General features: G+C 32.9%; 1 protein-coding gene across 3 annotated transcripts in view; it reads left to right on the top strand.

Moving 5' to 3' along the window:
- Nucleotides 1-20,254, top strand: part of LOC126746763 (uncharacterized) — a 112,138-nt gene that overhangs the window by 73,736 nt on the left and 18,148 nt on the right. For 2 of the 3 annotated variants that reach the window (XM_050455130.1, XM_050455112.1), the window contains exons 4-7: nt 8,251-8,446; nt 14,965-15,075; nt 16,631-16,741; nt 16,808-17,017. In XM_050455130.1, coding sequence (XP_050311087.1) covers nt 8,251-8,446; nt 14,965-15,075; nt 16,631-16,741; nt 16,808-17,017 — 628 coding nt within the window. The remainder of the gene's footprint in view (nt 1-8,250; nt 8,447-14,964; nt 15,076-16,630; nt 16,742-16,807; nt 17,018-20,254) is intronic. The other variant, XM_050455121.1, reaches the window with a different exon arrangement.

Consider the following 20,254-nt stretch of genomic DNA (forward strand, 5'->3'; position numbering starts at 1 on the left):
GAGACCGTGCGGTATAGTTTTTGGTTATTCTCAGCATACGGAAAGTATTTTTTTTACGTCTACAGTTTTAGACATGTCGTCGCCTTGCACACATAGGGGCGTATCTGAAATATTTGTGTTTTACAGGAAAAGCATTTTAAGATGTTGGCTCAAGAGAAACTCTCGCTGTGAGAAAACGGTTTGGAATTTGCGGCTTAAATTTTGTGCACATGTGGGCATCTATGATTAGAACAATTTGCTATTATGAAGTTTTAGATAAGTTTTCCAGTTTTTCCAAGAATCAAAAAAAGATTGAGATACGCCTTTTTGTGTGCTGTAATGGAATTGTTTTAAAAAAGTTACGCCCTTTGCAAAATAACAACAACCCATGGTAATCAAACTTTTATTCAAAAAATTAAACATTTATTAAGTTTCAAATTAACCTAGTACTTCAAAGAAATGAAAAGTGGAAATCCTGGCCTGGCCTTAAAAAAAATTCTTATCGCAAAAAAATAAACGTAGGTTCCTTAACGCCCTTAACACTATCAGCTTTATAAGAATAAGTAAACATTTTTGTTAATTTTTTAACTTAAAAAATATATCATAATAAACCAAAAGTAAAAAACTCTAACAAAAAAACTAAACTGTTTATAACATAAAACGATAAAAATAGGGACTTATTCATGTGGAAGAGATCTGTAAAATGACACATGCTCGAATTACAAGAGTTTCTCCACTGCACAAAGAAATTAGGTCCTGATATTTTAGACATGTTATCTTTGGTCGTTCATTGTTAAGTTTTCCGAGAGAAAAATTATCTATGTTTGTTCTCTTCAATGTGAGGATTCTATAATGTTCATCACAGTAAGATACTTTAAAAAAAATATTATCTGGACTTTCCTTTTCAACTTTAATTTCTGTCCAGTTGATTTGGTTTCTGTCATCACCTTGGCGTATGCTTAAAACTCTTAAATCTTTCGACAAGCCTTTAACATCTATGAAATCGGAATAATTAATTGGAATTACATTATAGGGATTCATAGCCTTAGCTAGTCTAAAAATCGGAATCAACTGAGATGGAACAAATATGTTTCCTGAACGCGAAATGGCAGTACTTATGGCACTATGGACTGAGTCCCCTTCACTTTGACCATGAAAGGGCTGAAAAAATCGAAGACGAATTTGCCTAATGTTCTTGCTGCTTCTTACAAAATATAGTAACATTAAAGCGACTATGGAATTTTCGTTTTGGCCGCTACAATAATCGGCAAATAAATCTGCAGATTTAACCTCTTTTTCATCGTAATGCATCAAAAATTTTTGGATACATGTTGATGTTTCCGATGAGCCTCAGTTTTTTGCTGTCAATTTCACTCCATGTATAGCAAAAACATTCCTTAGATGCCAAATTGTATAATGTAAAGTTGTAAGCTGCTAGACGTCTCTTATAAAACACGGCACTTTCGTTTGTTTTTGGCAAATAAATGACTTGTTGTAAATCAAACACTGCACTTAAAAAGGAATTATCATCAACAGATTTATTTTTACTTTCTTGTTTTATTTTTCTTTGTTCTTAATTGGTATCTTTCTTCTAGTTTCATTTTCTCAGAAGCATTTCCTTCACGATATGTAGTACATAGACTACACAAGTCTTTTTTTGGCCGATGGATTGAGAGATTCATCTCTTTAAATATACGACGATATGTGTATACTACCTTCTTCTTCTTTGTTGCATGTTTCTAGATACATTTTGTGCATGAGAGGGATTGTTAGGTTTGGGTGAAGATAATCAAGATATTCATGAAGGGACTTAACTCTCGGGAATCTGTTTACGTGATTCTTCATCGCCTGTCGCACAATTTCGTCTTTTGTTTTCATTGACTGCTGGCGCCCCCCACGTTTTTCTCTCTCAACTACACCTGTCGAGTCTAACTTCGATATAGCATTCCGCATAACTTTCTCGCTAATGGCCAAAGTATTTAAAAAAAAATATCTTGCACACTGCAACTCAGGCATTATTTTTTAGAGGTAAAAAGTATTTATTGAAAAAGCTCCGTCTTGATTCTTCTTTCTTTGTGGTCTTCTGTTTTTTATCTTCTCTACAGACATATCGGTTAATATATTCACGCTGCAGTTGAATATTTGCTAATCTATAATAGGCATCTAACACATTCTGCCGATCTTCAACAGTAAAATCTTGACATCTCTTTCCAGTTTTCTTGCAGCTATCTCCTTTGCAAGGATTATGAAGAGATTTTCCTAGAACCAAATTCATGGTTTTTGGTATTATGTAAGGTTGACCAGATCTTTTTAAATTTTGAGCAGTTTTGTAGACTGGCAGCTTTTTCTCCTTTCTTGTTTCAGGTTCCCTTCTGGATCTGTCCATCGTATACTCTTCAGGTGTTCCGAGCGGAATTATTGATGTTTCTCTATTCTGCTCTACTGGAGAGACAATGCAGCTAGAATGTGCAAAAGCAGGACAGTGTTCTTCACAAGGAGAGTCTTCAAGAAAATGATCCCAACAAAGAAGGATAAGACAACGATTGCATGCACTCCACACTTCCTCCTTACAATTTTTTGTTTCGCAAGTTTGAGGTTCTAAAGGTGCTTTTTCATTGGTTCCTCTTTGAGCTGAAAGCGATATTTTACTTGGCTCATGTTGACTCATATTATGTTTACGGCATAATTGCCTAAAATGAGTTTCGAACTTATTATCTTCTCAAAACCTGCAGAGGTTGGTTATCGCCTTTTCTCTTGCATCCTTTCAATGTACATAGGTTGGATCTGTAACTGAGTCATCACTACCAAATAACGATGTGCTATTTGGTTCATTGGGCTCTCTTACTTCCTGATTGTCTCCTGTCACATTTTAGCTTTTAACGAATCTTTTGGAACGAACTAATTTACGTGAAGAAGTTTGACTAACAGCTGCTTCTTTCGTTTTCAGCATTTCTCGAACAAGGGCTAATGGTAGATTGTCTGTTGAGCTTTCTAAACTGGAGTCTTTTTCACACTGTACCACTGTATCGTAATACCACTTTTTTCCGTAAAACATTTTAACTTTTGTACCACGCTAAAAGTTTTTTTCAGTTTTATTCACAATAACGAGTTCATTAGAGGCAACAACGTTTTTTGTTTTATCGCTCCACAACACTAGCACATCCATCTTGATTGTTTCATATGTTTGTATGATTGTATTGTTGCGTATCTAAGATACGCCTTTTTGTCTGCTGTTTTAAAATGACTTGATGAGATACGCCTAAACAGTTTGCGTGCATAACCCAGGCAATAAATTATATTGAGTTACGCCCTTTTGAGAGCGGCTAGAAAACACCAAATTTGTCAACCTCCGGGCGAAATCCAAAAAAATTCAAATTATGAGTTACGCCCCTTTGTATGCAAGGCGACGATGTGTGATCTTCTAGCTCCTCTAACGGTTTAACAGTATCTTTCCGGAAACAATGACTCGTCTTATTGAGACCTACAAATTTTATTAAGAACATTTTTTATAAAAAAAAAATTTTTTTGGCATAAAAATCAGAAAAACCTCAAAAAAATAATTTTTTTTAGTTTTTTCGGTGTAAAATTTTTGATGCAAAATTTTAAAAAAATTTCGTTCAGATTAATTAAATCTTCATGCTTTCCAAATAAAACACCGTATTAAGTTTAACGCTATCATTTATACAGGGTGAGCAGTGCGCGGACAAAAATACCCTTTTTCACACTTTTTTTTTCCAGCTTTAATAACTTTTTAGTGGCGCCAGCTAGAGCCAAACCCAATAGTGGCTTATAGGCAGTTTGTAGCATGTGATAAGAAAAATGTTTTACAATATCAATCGTTGTTCTAAGTAAAACCGTTTTTGAGTTATGAATTTTTTTACATTTTTTGACTTTTGAAATTAATTGTGCGCACCCTGTATGCGATAGATAAACTAAATCCAATCGAGCAGATGCGCCATTTATTTTACTATAACATACTAAAATTTTATGTTTTCACTATTTTTACAAGTACCCTAAAAGTAATTTTTTTAAAAAAAGTCCAAATACGAAAAATCGCTAAGAACCACCCTACACACTGATGAATTTTCCTCAAAGCCACCCATGGCCGCGTCTCCATGGGAACGAAAACGGCGATTTTCGCCGAAAAAAAACATTTTTTATAATCGAAATTTAACTATTAAAACCGATTGGAATTGGTCCAGAATTGATGTTAATCTGTTCCTAAGGCTTTATACTATTTTTCCATGTACAAATCATAAGGTAAAAACCGTTTTTTATACCCAAAAACATCGTCTGAAAATGGTCGATTTTGACGTCTACGCGCGATTTTAATGCCGACTTTTACGGCGGCTTTGACAACATGGCGTCAACGTGGCTGAATCGGCTCGGACTTGCTTCCTAATTTCATTGATAAAATGCTTAAAATAGCTCAGTACTTCCTGAAATTGGTCTGGAATTATTCAAGAGACTTTGGAGAATCCGATTATATGCATATCTTTTACCAAGTCGCCTTTTTTTAGCCGTGATAGTTCGGCAATGTTTTGACGTTTTAGAATTTTCCCTGTATTATTATTATTATATTCATGCGACACAGTGGTCTATACAAGGCATTTTGCTAGACAAAAATTACAACACAGTGGGTCCTAATGATAAAAAAAATCTAATTGAGATTTAATGTGTATTATTATTATTCTATCTTTTTTGGTATTTGCCGATTTGACTGAAAATTGGTATTTGGGTTTGGTTTAGGGTATAATCATGAATTTTTTGAAAATTTTTGGCTTTTAAAGTCACGTGACAATTAAAACCTTATTCCTATGACTCTGATTTCAGTAAAACTTGGTATTTGGGGTTTATTTAGGATAAAACTTTTCCATTTTTGAAATATTGTGCATATGTGTTTTTACCTTAAGTGCTGCAGTCATATATTAAAGCATACCTTAATTCGAGCGGAGCTCTTATCACATCATGGTTCTGTGAAGCATGATTCCCCAAAAACCGTAGACTCAAAGCTTGTAAGACATATAGGGTGTCTCACGACGAATAGACGCGATCGATATTTTGTAAACTAATTTTTTAAAAATTTTGAAAATTTGGCAACATGGCACAGTCGATGGGGGCCACACAACTAAAATATTTTGACAGTTGTGACGTTTCCGGTTATGCCGGAAGTAGGTATCAACTTCGTTATTTTAAATGGAACACCCTATGTATTTTTACATTTTTGGCTTCCACGTGAAATTCTAGGTATATTTTGTGTATAATGTCCTATACCTAAGTGTAACCGTTTTTGACATATTTTTAATTTTATGTGAAAAGCTATGTTTATAAGCCTCTTTTAGGAGCCTCTATTTATTGGTTAGTTTTAGTTTTATTATAAAGGAAGGACCATTTTAAAAGACTATTTTAAAATTTAGCTAAAAAAAAGATACAGGGGGGTCAAAAACTAGCCTTAAAAATTATAATGAAAAAATCATTAAAAGTCAATTTTAATTAAATTTTTGTTCTTTTTTTATTTGTTACATGAATCGTCTTTTTTTCGATAACTGTTGACTTTAGGTATAGGACATGATGCATGAAACATGCGTAGAATTCCACGCGAAATTCAAAAATAAAATAAAAAAAAGGTGCTTTCATTTGAAAAAATGAAGTTGATGGTCGTAATTTATTTTTGAGCAACCCTGTATATACAAAGTTCACGTACAAAAATGCGCAACTTGAAATAAAAATCGAAGGATCCGAGCGTTTTTTTGTCGAACACATCCCTGAATTTTAAATGAATTTAGACATAACTTTTGGGATGCACTGTATGTAAAGGCCACAGATAGGCCACATGTTATGACCTTTCGATGAATATTTATTGTTTGATTAGACCGAAAAACCAGTTTATGCTCCGTCATTCCGAAGTTACACAAGTGGTACACTGCACGACGTCTCGCAAGTTAGCAGGAATCTTCCGGAACATTCTGCCGAGTATATAAGGAGCCGCATCGCCGAGAGTAGTCAGTTCTCAGTTTAGCGAAGGAAAGTTCGGAAAGTTGGCGCGAGATTCAAATAGTTGTAAATAAATATTTTTAGTAGGCGTGAGTGTTCTCGTAGTGTACGCGTGTAAATAAATTAAATAATTATTTTCGATTGTTTTAATTCATTGAAGTTATTATAATACTACCACATATAGAAAAATATTTAATTTTCAGAGACTCATCACATATTATACAAAATATTATATTATATATTATTATATTATTAATATTACATCTCATTATACCCAATGTGACTAAGTTATTTTTTATGTCTATTCTCAAATATTTAGAGCTATATGAGCTCATATAAACTACTCCCTGGGCTATATCTGTGGTTTTAGAAATCATTGCCTGTACCTGTACTGCCCCTATAATTGTCATATTTGGCTTATGATTATTTTGATAAATATAGATAAGGCTTGTGCATGTTTCACGCATCCAAGAGAAAAGATCGGGGCACTTTTTGTATTTCTATTAATAGGAAAATAATGTGCCTTGTCATTGCCCTTATATTATAAAATAAAATATAGAAGAATAAGAAAGAAATATAAAAGAAAAGTCGAGAAATATCTCCTATTTTGGAAACACAATCCCAATACACACCATATCTTTAATCCTTACTTAACTTGTGCCTTTTTTCTTTTTAAATTTTATTTGTAATTTAATTACTGGTTTTTACTCGGATTTTTCAAACCACATTTTTATTTTACTAGATAAAACCAATACTAATATTCTCCTTTATATGACCCTTTTGATACAGCAGGAATAATAAAGGCTGGGCGGTATTTTTGGTTTTGACTCAATAAATTGTATTTATTTTTCAAGAAAATTAATGGATGAATATTAATAGTGACATATTGTTAAATAAAACATAATATAATTCAACGTCTCTTGCATTATGTTACATAGGCAAAATCTGCATTGGGGAAAAAATACTAAGACGCTGATTATTTTCTGCTTTACCTGTATCTGCATCGAATTATGTCTGGAACCGTTACTCTTAGTCAAATTTTATGAATTTGCATATTGACTAGATTGATATTGCTGTATGGCTAGGTGGACAAATTGAAAAAAAAAAAATTGTAGATATTCCTTTTACTAATAAAAAAAAGTAGTGAGGTAATTGAACGTCGGACTAAAAAACATTATCTGCTCAAAAAATTATATTGACTTGGATATCCTCTAATTTTTTTACTAATAGTTGTATTGTTTTTTAAAAATTAATTGTAGAAAATTAATTTTCTTCAATTGTTGATCTATAACTTATTCCTAACGTACAAAATCATTTTTTTTTTGTGCATTTTCCAAAACAACTCAACATGACACATTTACGTCTTAAGGATTTCCTTATTGTAGTTAAAAATTGAAAGTTATTTTTGTTTGACAATAAGGTTTCTCACTTCCAACATCCAAGAAATCTTACATATAACTGACCATAAGAAGGTAATTTATATGGAACATATAGAATATAACTCTAACACTGTATTGTAAGTACCCTAACCAAAATTCATTTGGAACACGAAATTTAATATGTCGATTTCGATCGATACCAAACTCAATACCTGACGGCTTATTATTGCCAACTAATTGCCAAACAAGCTGTACATTTTGTTAGCAGCGAGTTAACAAGTCACGTACCGTGATTTTCGCAGCGCTGACCCAGTTGCATGAGGCATTTTATGAATGTACATCGGTTTTGACATCGATTTAACAGGACCGTAATTTTAAAAAAAATGTCCTTCGTAACTAATTATATCCCACTAGTTTATTTTAGATAAGCGACATATGTTTACTAATTGATATTTCGCGAAGGTTGCTTGCTGCTAAAGGTCAAGTCTCCAGATCGACAAATAATCGCAGTAAAGCAGTTCGTAATTTGAAAGTCCCTCCCTGATATCGCGGGTCGATAAATATGCCGGAATAATTATCGACCCGAGGAATTTCTAATGAATTAAACATGTCGACGTTCGTGCCTTCGTAAGGCTGGTCTTCGGCGAGATTCTTTGTAAACCTGTTCCTCTGAGAACCGATATTATGATGATGATGATGATGACGATGATAACCTCCAACTGGTACCTAGTTTACGTAATTTTCATTTTTTTTAAATACAAAAACTTAAATAAAAATCCAAGCAAGTGCTATTCAATACCGAATGCCAAGTAGTTAATTGCACTTACCCTGACTAACCGTTGTTGAAAGTTGAATTAAATAACTCCTTACCGTTTTTGAAATATTCGTTTATTTTTAGATATGTTCTAGTCCCAGAAAAAAATACCCTTCATGCACCTTCACCAAAATTTCTGCCGTTGGACTCGCCGTTTGCCAGGACGCCCAATCCCACTCATCCGCCACTTTTCGCTGCTATTTTAAGGCGAACCACTGGGATCAAGGTGCTGGAATGTCACGCGTTCATTTGTAAACGGGAGGTGGCTGCTAACGCTTTGGTAAGTTTTAAATTTTTCCACCACGACAATGTAAATATGGACACAGAACACAAATATAGAGAAACGCGTGTTGCCCAATGAACAGACAGAAATTCCGTTGACAGCTTTATTGACAAAGACGGGGACCACCATCTTGTGTGGCGTGTGACGGGAAATTTGAGCCTGATCTATTGCGTGATATTTCAATTTGAAGTAATTTGCAGAATTACAGAATTTGATGCGTTAACTGACGAGTGATGAGAGATATATTAAAATAGAATTTTATTCTTTTTTAAAATTAACAATAAGTCTATCAGTTTAGAAATGTGCACATTTTATTAAAATCGTTAATTGTAAATGTTGGGAAAAAAATTAATATTGCATCTCAAACATTCCTCATCACTTTATTCAAGAATTAACACATCAACTAAAATATTATTTAATTTAAATTTGGTTCTCAAGACATTGCTTATTTAGGACATTTAAGATATTTAGATATAGATACTTACCAAGAATTATACATTGGCAGGATAGGTATGGGAGCAAATTTTAAATAAAAAAAACCAAACTAAATTTTATTTTAAATATTTTATTTTAAGATGAATTAAAATAAATTTAACAAAGTGTTTTAAAATGCATAAAAATAGTTACAATATATTCTAATTAAGTAGTGTAAACTGTAAGACCTTTTATGTAATAAATAGAATTGTTACAGGTATAAAGCATATTTTAACTGAAAATCCTTATAATTTATGGATTTTCAGAAAAAATGTCTGTTTTTTTTTTGTTCCCATAAGTGTATAAAACATTATCAGAAACATGTAACAAACATACCTAAATAAAAAATTAAACATATATGTTTTTTAACCATCGATACAATTGTAACAAAATAATATATATCCACAACTTTTGATTTTTGGTTAGTCACAATTGGATTAAGATGTCACAAGTCAATAAGCTTGTCTCCAGGAAGTATGAAACATGAAACATAATAAAACAGATTAGGGCAGTATATTGTGTATACAATATAATACGAAGGCGGGTCAATAAGTCCGTGACTTTTTGGATAAAAGACAGGTTTTTATATAATAAGTTATTTTATTTTTCAACATAGTCTCCTTTGAGTTCTATACACTTAGTCCAACGTTTCTCCAATTTTTTTATCCCTTCGTCATCAAAATAGGTATTTGTTTGAGAGATGATTTCGTCGTTAGAGTCAAATCTCTTTCCGCCGAGCCATTTCTTTAAGTTTGAGAATAGGAAATAGTCACTGGGGGCTAAATCTGGAGAATAGGGCGGATGAGGAAGTAATTCGTAACCTAATTCATGGATTTTTGCCATGGAAACTGCACATGTGTGGACCCTTGCATTGTCCTAGTGGAAAAGAACTTTTTTTTTGGTCAAATGTGGTCTTTTTTCTTTCAGTTCCTCATTGAATCTATCCAATAAGTTGGTATAATATTCTCCATTGATTGTTTTCCCCTTTTGAAGATAGCCAATGTGGATTATACCGCGTGCATCCCAGAAAACATTTGCCATGACTTTATTTGCTGACAAACCCACCTTTGCCTTCTTGGACGCCGATTCACCCCGAGAAATCCACTGTTTTGACTGCTGTTTGGTCTCCGGCGTATTGTGGTGGATCCACGTTTCGTCCCCGGTGACGAAACGACGCAAAAATTCGTCCATATTGCGGTTGAATAACGCCAAACACTCCTAGGAAGTTATCACACGGTTGCGTTTGTGGTCGATTGTGAGCAAACGCGGCACCCATCTTGCGGAAAGCTTTCTCATACCCAAATGATCATTCAAAATTGAAACTACTGAACCATGTGAGATGCCTATGGCTTCCACAATCTCTTTCACTTTCAATCTCCGATCGGCTAAAACCATATCGTGAATTTTTTCGATTGTTTTGGATGTAGAGACCTCGACTGGGCGTCCAGAACGTTCGGCATCTTCCGTATTTGTACGGCCACATCGAAATTCAGTAAACCACTTCTTTACCATGGAAATGGATGGTGCAGAGTCCCCATAATAGTTACCAAGCTTAGCCTTGGTTTGAGTGATGGTTTTTTTCCGTAAAAAATAATGCTTAATGAGCACACGAAATTCACTTTTTTCCATTTTCTTCTCAAAACGAGTGGTAGTCTGCTATCAACAGCTGTCAAACACAAACTAAATGACGCATCTTGTTCAAATTTTGACAGGCGTCAACTGACAGTTCTCTGTTGACAGGAGCAGAGTTGCCATTTCCATTAAAGGGCGGGAAATTCAAAAAGTCACGGACTTATTGACCCGCCCTCGTATCTTAATTGGGTTGGATTATTCTAATAAGTATTTGATCCTAACGATCCAAAATACATAAGTCATTAATATTAGTATTGATTATCACAGTAGTTATGGTTACAATTAAGGTTCTAAATAATACTTTAAAGGGTTTTATAATTAGTCTATAATTTTACTTTAAGAAAATAACAATAAAATAGGACTGTAAAAAGCATAGAATTTACTATCAAAATGTCTCAGGTAATTTAGCTTAGGTATTTTAAAAAATATTTAAGAGATAATTCAATAATTTTAGATTGTCAAAACTTTTTCGGTCTTCTAGAAGTTGGCTTTTGATGTCTATTCTTTAAATATTTATAAATTATTAAGCTAGTGTTACCTTGATCAATTTATTTTACAATGTCATCCTGGTCACAAAAAGAAAAGTCCTTAAAAAAATGTTCATAAACCCACTTTTGTTTTCTTTAAATTGACTAAATGACCACGGTTATCCATAAATGTGTATAACTTAAGGTGGATTTACTTAATTAGGGAAATCAGTTTTTGAAAAGGATATATCGATCTGGATGTGTCATCATTTTCTTTAAATTAAACAAATAGGTGTTTCTACTCCATGTGAATATCATTTCTACTCCAGCATCCCATCTAAGTCGCACACGATTATCAAGGTTGTTACTGATTAGTGATTTATTTGGTCATTTGATACTACAGATATAATAGAATAAGACAAGTCAGGAGAAAGAAATTGATAATCCTAATTAATTTATTTAAAAGTGTAAAACTTTTATAAAAAAAAACCTAGTTACACACATGTAAAACTAAGAAACTATAATAACCACAGAAGTACTAACAAACAGTACAAACAAAGTATTAAAACTGACTAGGCAGGAGTGACTAATTAATTAAAATTAGAACCAGAAATGTGTTCGATGTTGGCACATTTGTAAAATAATTTATCTACCTATGACTCAAAAAAACTTCAAAAAGCTATAAATTTACTTAAAAACTTTAAATAAAGACAATCGTCAAATACGACAGTTAAAATGTCATTACCGTCACTATTGTCATATTTGATGTACGTCAAAACTTTAGTCAATCAGAATCAATCGGCCATCTTGGGTGGCAGACTATTCCGTCCCGCCACATTCAACCTTCATACCAGTGAATCTGGATTTGTATGGGCACTTTTCAGAATTCACCATTAATTAACCGGTTGAATTAACCCGTTAATCAAGAAAAAAAAATTCTGTAGATATCAGTTTGCCGTTCGGTTATCAGTTTGTGGCTTTTTTAGTCGGCACCAATAAACAAGCAAAATTTAAAAAAAGCGCACTAAAGTTATTCTGCCACTATTATCAAAATACCATCAAAATAAAGTTAAATGAAAATTGAGCAACAAAAGTCGTAAAAATGCAAAACTAGGTTCGGAATCCTAGGAAGAATCTGTTTGACCGAGATTCCACCTTAAAATCCCGGTTAATCCGATACCTCTTCGGTTGCATCCAGCTGATTTCACCGGTTAATTTTGAAACGTGGGCTTTTTTGTATCGGGTTAATTCTGAAACGCCTCGGTTATTGCCGGTGTATCCACCGGTGAATTCTGAAAAGCGCCCATTTTGAAAATTATCATTATTTTATGTATCATTCATAAACCCTAGAATCTCAGGACGTTCAACGCCTATGCTGAGTTGTGTATTCACTGTAGTTCTGGGCGACGTTTATCGATGTTCGATGTTTCAGCCACCGATGTTCATATCGGCGTTTACCTTTCGATATTCGATTATGATAAAAAACACGAATATTGATTGAATATTTAAATAAAAAAAATATATATACAGATTTTAAAATAATAAAATCCTTCCAGAACTCTTAATGCTTAGAGGCACAGCAAAATACCGTTATTTTTTACCTTTGCTACACGGAAAAAAATTAAGTCATATGATTTTTTATTTAAACACGTCTATTCAGAAAAGTAATACTAATTTTGTACCACTGTGCCTTATTATGTTGAACCTCTAAGTCTAAAAGTTATTTTTGCCTGAACTAAAAAGAATATTACCCTTATTTTAAATTCTTAGTCTTTGATGAAATTGTTGGAAACATGACCTAGATTTTGACAAACATAAAGTACCTTGTAAACTGAACAGGTCCACTCTGTCCGGATGACCTCGACAAGACAGATTGGAATAAAATAATCATTAAAAAAAATAAAAAGTTTACTTACTTGTTCTTAATTCTTTTGTATGTTTTGATGTATTCTTGCCTTAAAAAAATATTAAATATTTATATCCAAACCAACGGAACACGTATAGTTTATTTGTTCCTTGGCCAGATTTTGTGACACTTTTTGCACATTGCCCGCCTAAACTAGGTTTGTAGAACTTTCCTTTTCTCCCAATTTCTTCTCGGGATAATTCTAGAACGGTCACTATTAACATTAAATGCATCAGTTCATTTATTTTTTTTGTTTTAAGGGTTATTTTCGGGATTCTACATATTTGAATGTTTCCTTATTAGCTCTATCAAATTTAGAACTTGTTCTTCTGACCCATCGCGTCTACATTTTCAAATAAAATAAACGTTAATTTACTGATGTACCGCTCTCGAATGCCTGAATTAAACTAAACGCGTATTGACAAGTCTGCGCATGTGAACACCGGCGAAACTGTTGACGCACCGTTGGTCAACGTTTCCTTTGATGTACCGCCACAGAAGCAAACATCAGACACCACTTTGTCAACAGTTGCGCAACTGTTAAGCAATGTCTGCTGTCACTGTCGCTCAACAAAGTTTGCTTAGTCTGTTCCCGCCTTAACAATTCATTTGGTTCTGTTCTGCAAACTTAACGACTATAGTTTCAGAGATTTTATGGTTTCACTGTGTTTATCAAACCTAGATCTCATTATTGCTGTTTGGTCGAGGGTAAAACTGTTCCATAGGGTTCGGTTTTGGGTTCACTCCTATACCCCTCTTTATATAAATGATCTGGTAATCTTCCAATGTGTATTTGCTGATGACACCAATATTTTAGCATGTTCTGGACCTAGATTACCTACTTAAGATAATTGCAAGGCAATTTAAATTGATGGAACTCGAATTTACTGACATTGAATCTTTTGTAAACAAGATTTCTGATCTTTTTTATTGATCTAAATTTGTAATAAAATATCTAATATTAGCATCTAAATTTGCACTCATTTTTTAAAAATTAATTTTCGAAAAATTAGTTAAATGTTAAAACCACCGGACAAGAGAGTTTTCTCTTTCTTTCTAAAGTAATTCTAGACATCACTTAAGATTTAGATTTAAATTGTTTAGTTTGACTAATTAATGCCAGCTCTTCTTTACCAAAGAGGAGTTTTAGCTATTCCATGCTTGCATGATTTGTAGATACAAAACAAGGTTCATGAAAAGCATTACGTGTTATCCAAGCAGGAGTTAGATGCTTCTAGGCCTTCCTTAATATTGCTAAGACAGTTCAATCTATTATGAGGACATATCCAATGCTCTTCTAGTTAAGTTCTTCCTATAAGTTAGGAATTTTTAAAAGAAACATTTTGAGATAATGCTGTATTTTTTTCGTACAAAAGTACAGTCGTAATTTCTACTTTAATAGATATTGTCTCTTTGGCTCAGCTAGCAGATTTTGTATTTGCATGTAATTTCGTATTTGCTATCACTTATAATTTTATCAGTTTTTTCGTATTGGCTTTGTTAAAAACATGTTAATGTCATACAACCATAAAGTTTCATTTGACTTCAGAGACTTGACTGGGACTTACCTTAAATGGTAACGAGAAGTTAAGCTTTAGTGATTTAAACTTTTGATGATCAGTAAAAATAAGTGGATATTATAACTGTCAAGTTTAGCTCAGAAAGTAGTATAAATACTAATTCTGAATATTTCTTTAGAGTATTATAATTGATTGATTAACAATGCTACCCTGGTAAAACACCTCTGGTAAGTTTGGATTGATAACTGTTGACCTGTTTCTAATCCATACTAAGAAACGTAAAATAAGTTTTACTGAACTCAGTTACAGGGACTGAAGAGCCTTCTTTCTTTAATTAGTCTCGTTTAAAATGCACCATTTATCCAATTGAATGACCTATAGTTGACTAAAACAACGTAATATGCTAATTCATTCTTCTTGCATATACATATTGAGATGCAGTCTTGTATAAACATACCTATCCTTTAATTAGGGTTAAGTAACTCTTAGGCAAATTTCTTATTAAATAAATTTCAGGTTCGTTGCTGTTTTCACGCCTACGCAGATTCCAGTTATGCAAAGCAAGTAGACACAGCCGGAAGTATCTACGGTACCTTGGCTTCTGAAAGACTTACCAGTAAAGATAAGGTGAGTACATACTCCACATTTCAACTACCTTAAGTTGTTTAACTAAACGGTACTTATATTGATTTATGTTGGTTCTTAAAATATCTAAGCAAACATGATTGTTTGCATTTTAAAACCGTTCGTGTGCATTTCTTTTAATTCGGTAATTTCTAGTAAAACCGCCTCATATTATTGTTTTTATTCATTAAATCATAAAATAATCAGAAATTATTACGTTACGCTTATATTGAAGTTATTAAATAATAGGGTTCGCTTATTTATAATCTACACATTATTATTGAAAATATTAGCAATTAATTTTTAAAAGATAATGCAAACAATAAAGCAAAAAATATAAGTATTTAATTTGGACCAACTACGTTTATATAGACTATTTAAATCCCACTTGAATTTACTCTGCAATAGTCTCTTCTGCACTAAATAACAGACAAAAACTCATTCATTAATAATAATAAGAAAAATTTGACAGGAAACAACTGATTAAGTTAAGCTTAAGTATAATCAATCTTACATTAGACTCTGGACTTTGAGTACCTATTTGGACCAAACTAGATTGAACTGCGTAGATTAAAGCAGATTTTATATCCTCGATATAAATGTTTCCAAAATGCCAAAGTTATCTTTCCACATTATAGTGTATTATTATACCAAACTAGTGTTAAGTTAATATACATATTTTCGTTTCAAGTATTAAATGTCAAAAGTTATCTTGGTCTTATCTTTGTTTTTCCATTAGTGTGATGTAAAACACCATAATTTCAAATAAATGCTTTATTCTATATTTTTATGATAATTACGAAAAACTGATAGTTATTTAATGCTTTTTTTCCAGTAATTTATGGTATAATATGCACTTTTCAACGATGTTGTAGCCACTTTTATTTTAGATTTCTGTTGATGACAAAGGCGGATAGATAGAAAAATCACGTTATTTAGAGAGAAAGAGAGATAAAAACAACTTGATTCCAATAAAATGCTTAAAATTTAAAGCGAAGAATAGCTAATGCCATCTAGGAGTTCTTATTTTTTTACAAGGTGGTTAACCGACTTTACACTAGATGTCGCTATCAGTACATTCTTATACAATATTAAATTATTACACTATAAAAGCGACCAAAATAAATAAAAGCGTTACAATGTTTATAAGTCATCTCTAGATTGAAATACCTTTGTATCTCCTTGAACTGGCAACCTCGAGAGCTTAAAAATAGAACCTCCATCTCTTGCGTCAGTTATTAAAATATCTTCTAATATTTATAAGAAAATATGGAGATGTAAGGTATGTACTGCTACAACTGTACTCTGAAGAAAAGTTTCTTTCAATTAAACCGTAATTTATTGTTTCACAAAATGAAAAACAGATCCTATTGAAGTTAGAAAAGTTATGTTAAGATCAAGGAAATTTGCAGGTTCACAATATATTCTCAAAATACGACATTTTGAGTTAAATTTAACATATTCTGTAGTTTCTTGCTCAAATTGATGTAACGGTCTCAAGTTCTGGCCTTCCTTTCAAAGTAACACAGACAATTACCGCATTCTTTATTCATTCCAGATTGATGAATGGAAGATGAGTAGATCCCAATCAGGCTCCACCATGACCATCAACACCATAGGCAATGGCAAAGATGATGTAAGCATATACAACGGAGACGAAAATCATAAGGTTAAGAATTATTGTTTTATTAACAAAATCTATTGCAGTATTTAAATTAATTTATTAAATTATTAGGTTTGGGCTGGCAGCCAAGATAACCTGGACGGAATTTACGATCTCTACTCGCCGTCGACTTTAAGCAGACCGTCGAGGCCCAGACAAGTGGCGCAGCCCGTTGCAGTGCCTCCGCCTCCAGCTAAAGAAAAGAAGAAGAAGAATAAAGTGCAGTCCAAGTCTCTGGCTGGTTCCCGGGAGGATTTGTATCATCCGCTTATGAATGGAAAGGTAAAAAGATGTTTTAGGAAATGAAGGTCTAAAAGGTCTGAGCGTCAAGTGATTTTGATGTTACTATTTAGATCTTTGCCTTTTATGAAATACCTTCTGTTTCTATAATAATAATGATATCAATAAATATACTTTAATTGTCCAACAAAAGAATCCAATAATAAAATAGTCAGTTATAGAATAATTATAACTTTCAATTAATAAAGCAAACATGCTTTATGGTCCTAGAATATTAGGTCAGCAAAATGGCAGCCTTTTAAAATCTTATTTTTTCTTTACTACACCTGTTGAGGTATAATTTGTTTGCAGGTGTGTTGTTGTTTGTAGAGTTTGAATTGAAATTTGACAGGAAAAGTTTACTTAAACATATTTTAAAATGCAGTAGAACAATTGATCCTTGAGGTTATTGAAGACAATCCTCATGAATTTCAGTTGAAAATAGTTTTTCAAGAAGATGACTTCCTAGCACTTTAGCAAAACGGTCGTCGAGGGCCTACCGAATGGCCAGCCAGATCGCCCAATCTTACATCTTTAGACTTTTTTTATGGGGCTACTTGAAACAAAAAGTCTACGACACCCGACCGGAATCTATCTTCGATTTACGTCAAAGAATAATTGATGCATGTAGCAATATTGATGTTGTCACTTTCCGAAATGTTCGTGAAGAATTCTCCAATAAAGAATAAAATAATAATTGCACATTGTATATATTGGTGAGCCTTTAAAAATATTTGTCCTTGCAAAATCTATATTTAAAGTCTTGCTTTGTCTAGTGTTCCCAGCATTGACAAAAAATGGAAGCATTGAAAGTATTTCTGAAGAGTTAGTTTTATTTGTTAAGATTTTATATATATATACAAGGCAAATTTTTTCGTGTCTATTTTCCAGGGAGAGCCTATTAAATTCCTACAATAACAATAAATGGTTATAGCCCTGACTTGGATAATATCCATACTTTTTGAAATACATGTATTTCAGAAATTCACACTTCATATTGTGGTGACCATATAATGCTACCATACTCCAATACTGGCAACACCAGACTGTCAAACAATTTTACACTCAACAATAAAACTCAACACTAAAACCCTTGGTAGACCTGATATGACATAAATCCCATTGTTCTATGCGCTTTATTTACAAACTCAACAATGTTGTCTGTAAAAGTCAAATTACTGTCTACAATAATACCCGAGTCTTTCTCATGCTTACGGTCTTGTACTGGTGTACCATTAATGCATTACTCATATTTAAACATATTTTTATTATAAGAGTTAATCATAGAACAACACTTTTTTTCATTAAAACTAAAATCATTTAAGTTACACCAGTCTACAATACTTTGTAAATTTCTTTGCAAAATTTGACAATCCTCTAGTGTACTAATTTCCATATACATTTTAAAGTTATCAGCAAAACATAGGGCCCTTGAATTATCTGTAGCATACAATATGGCATTTATAGCAATTAAAAACAAAAGGGGTCCCAAATTGGAACCTTGGGGAACCGCAGAGGTACTGCTATAAATATAAATATTAGACTTTGCACCCCTGACTTCAACATATTGCTGCCTATCGGTTAAATAAGAAACATTTGTAACATTACTTTTATAGAGAGATTTTACTATGTGACTATATGTTTCACTCTGTCAAAAGCCTTATCCATATCAGTATCAACTTGCTTTTTCTTATACATACTGGCAAAATGTTATTAGGTTAGTCAATGTTGACTTTTTTTGGTAAAAAACCATGTTGATTTTCCGATATACTATATTTTACTTCGTCATATAGTCTATCAAACAATACAATTTTAAACACTTTAGATACAGAGTTTAGTATAGTAACTGGTCGATAATTTATTACTTCATCCCTGGCACCTTTTTTGAGATGTGGAAGAAACTCAAAAAATTGACTTTTCACCCACTTTTTGGCAAGAAAACTGATCTGACACCCAGGAATCATTGACGATCGTAATGAATTAATGGTTCATGTCTTTAATTGGTTCAATTACATACGGAGAGTAACATTTCAAGATGATCCAAGACATATTAGAGAAATGACATGCGGTAAAATCTCAAAAAATTGATTTTTGACCCACTTTTTGACATGAAAACGGATCTGACACCCAGGAATCATTGACGATCATAATGAATTGATGGTTCACGTTTTTAATTGGTTCAATTACTTACGGAAAGTGACATTTCAAGATGATCCAATGCATATTGGAGAGATGAGATGCGGTAGAAACTCCAAAAATTAACTTTTGGCCCACTTTTTGGCATGAAAACCCATCTGAGACTTAGGAATCATTGACGATCGGAATGAATTAACGGTTCACGTCTTTATATGGCATATTAAAGAGGTGAGATGCGCTAGAAACTAAAAAAGTGGACTTTTCACCCACTTTTTGGCATGAAAACGGATCTGACACCCAGGAATCATTGACGATCACAATAAATTGATGGTTTACGTCTTTTATCGGTTTAATTACATATGGAAAATAACATTTCAAGATGATCCAAGGCATATTAGAGAGGTGAGATGCGGTAGAAACTCAAAAAATTGACTTTTCACCCACTTTTTGGCACGAAAACAGATCTGACACTCAGGAATCATTGACGATCGCAATGAATTGATGATTTACGTCTTTAATTGGTTCAATTACATACGGAAAGTAACATTTCAAGATGATCCAAGGCATATTAGAGAGGTGAGATGCGGTAGAAACTCAAAAAATGGACTTTTGACCCACTTTTTGGCACGAAAACAGATCTGACACTCAGGAATCATTGACGATCGCAATGAATTGATGGTTCACGTCTTTAATTGGTTCAATTACATACGGAAAGTAACATTTCAAGATGATCCAAGGCATATTAGAGAGGTGAGATGCGGTAGAAACTCAGAAAATGGACTTTTGGCCCACTTTTTGGCACGAAAACCCATCTGAGGCTCAGGTATAATTGATGATCGCAATAAATTGATGGTTCGCGTTTTTAATCAGTTCAATTACATACGAAAAGTATATATATGGAACCCAAGTTTATCCAGCAATATTTAAAATTTAACTTCTTTTGACCAAACTTAACAAATTTTCTTTTAATTCTTTACCCAACCCTTTGAGATATTTGCGGTTAATGTTTTTTTTTTATAATGTTAAAGTAGTTCTGATCAATAAGCCTAAAATTTTTCTAAAACTACATTTGTCAAAAAGCCTTTACTTTTACCTTTTATCAGC

The sequence above is a fragment of the Anthonomus grandis genome, chromosome 2 (genome assembly GCF_022605725.1).
Source record: "Anthonomus grandis grandis chromosome 2, icAntGran1.3, whole genome shotgun sequence".
NCBI classification, from domain to species: domain Eukaryota; kingdom Metazoa; phylum Arthropoda; class Insecta; order Coleoptera; family Curculionidae; genus Anthonomus; species Anthonomus grandis.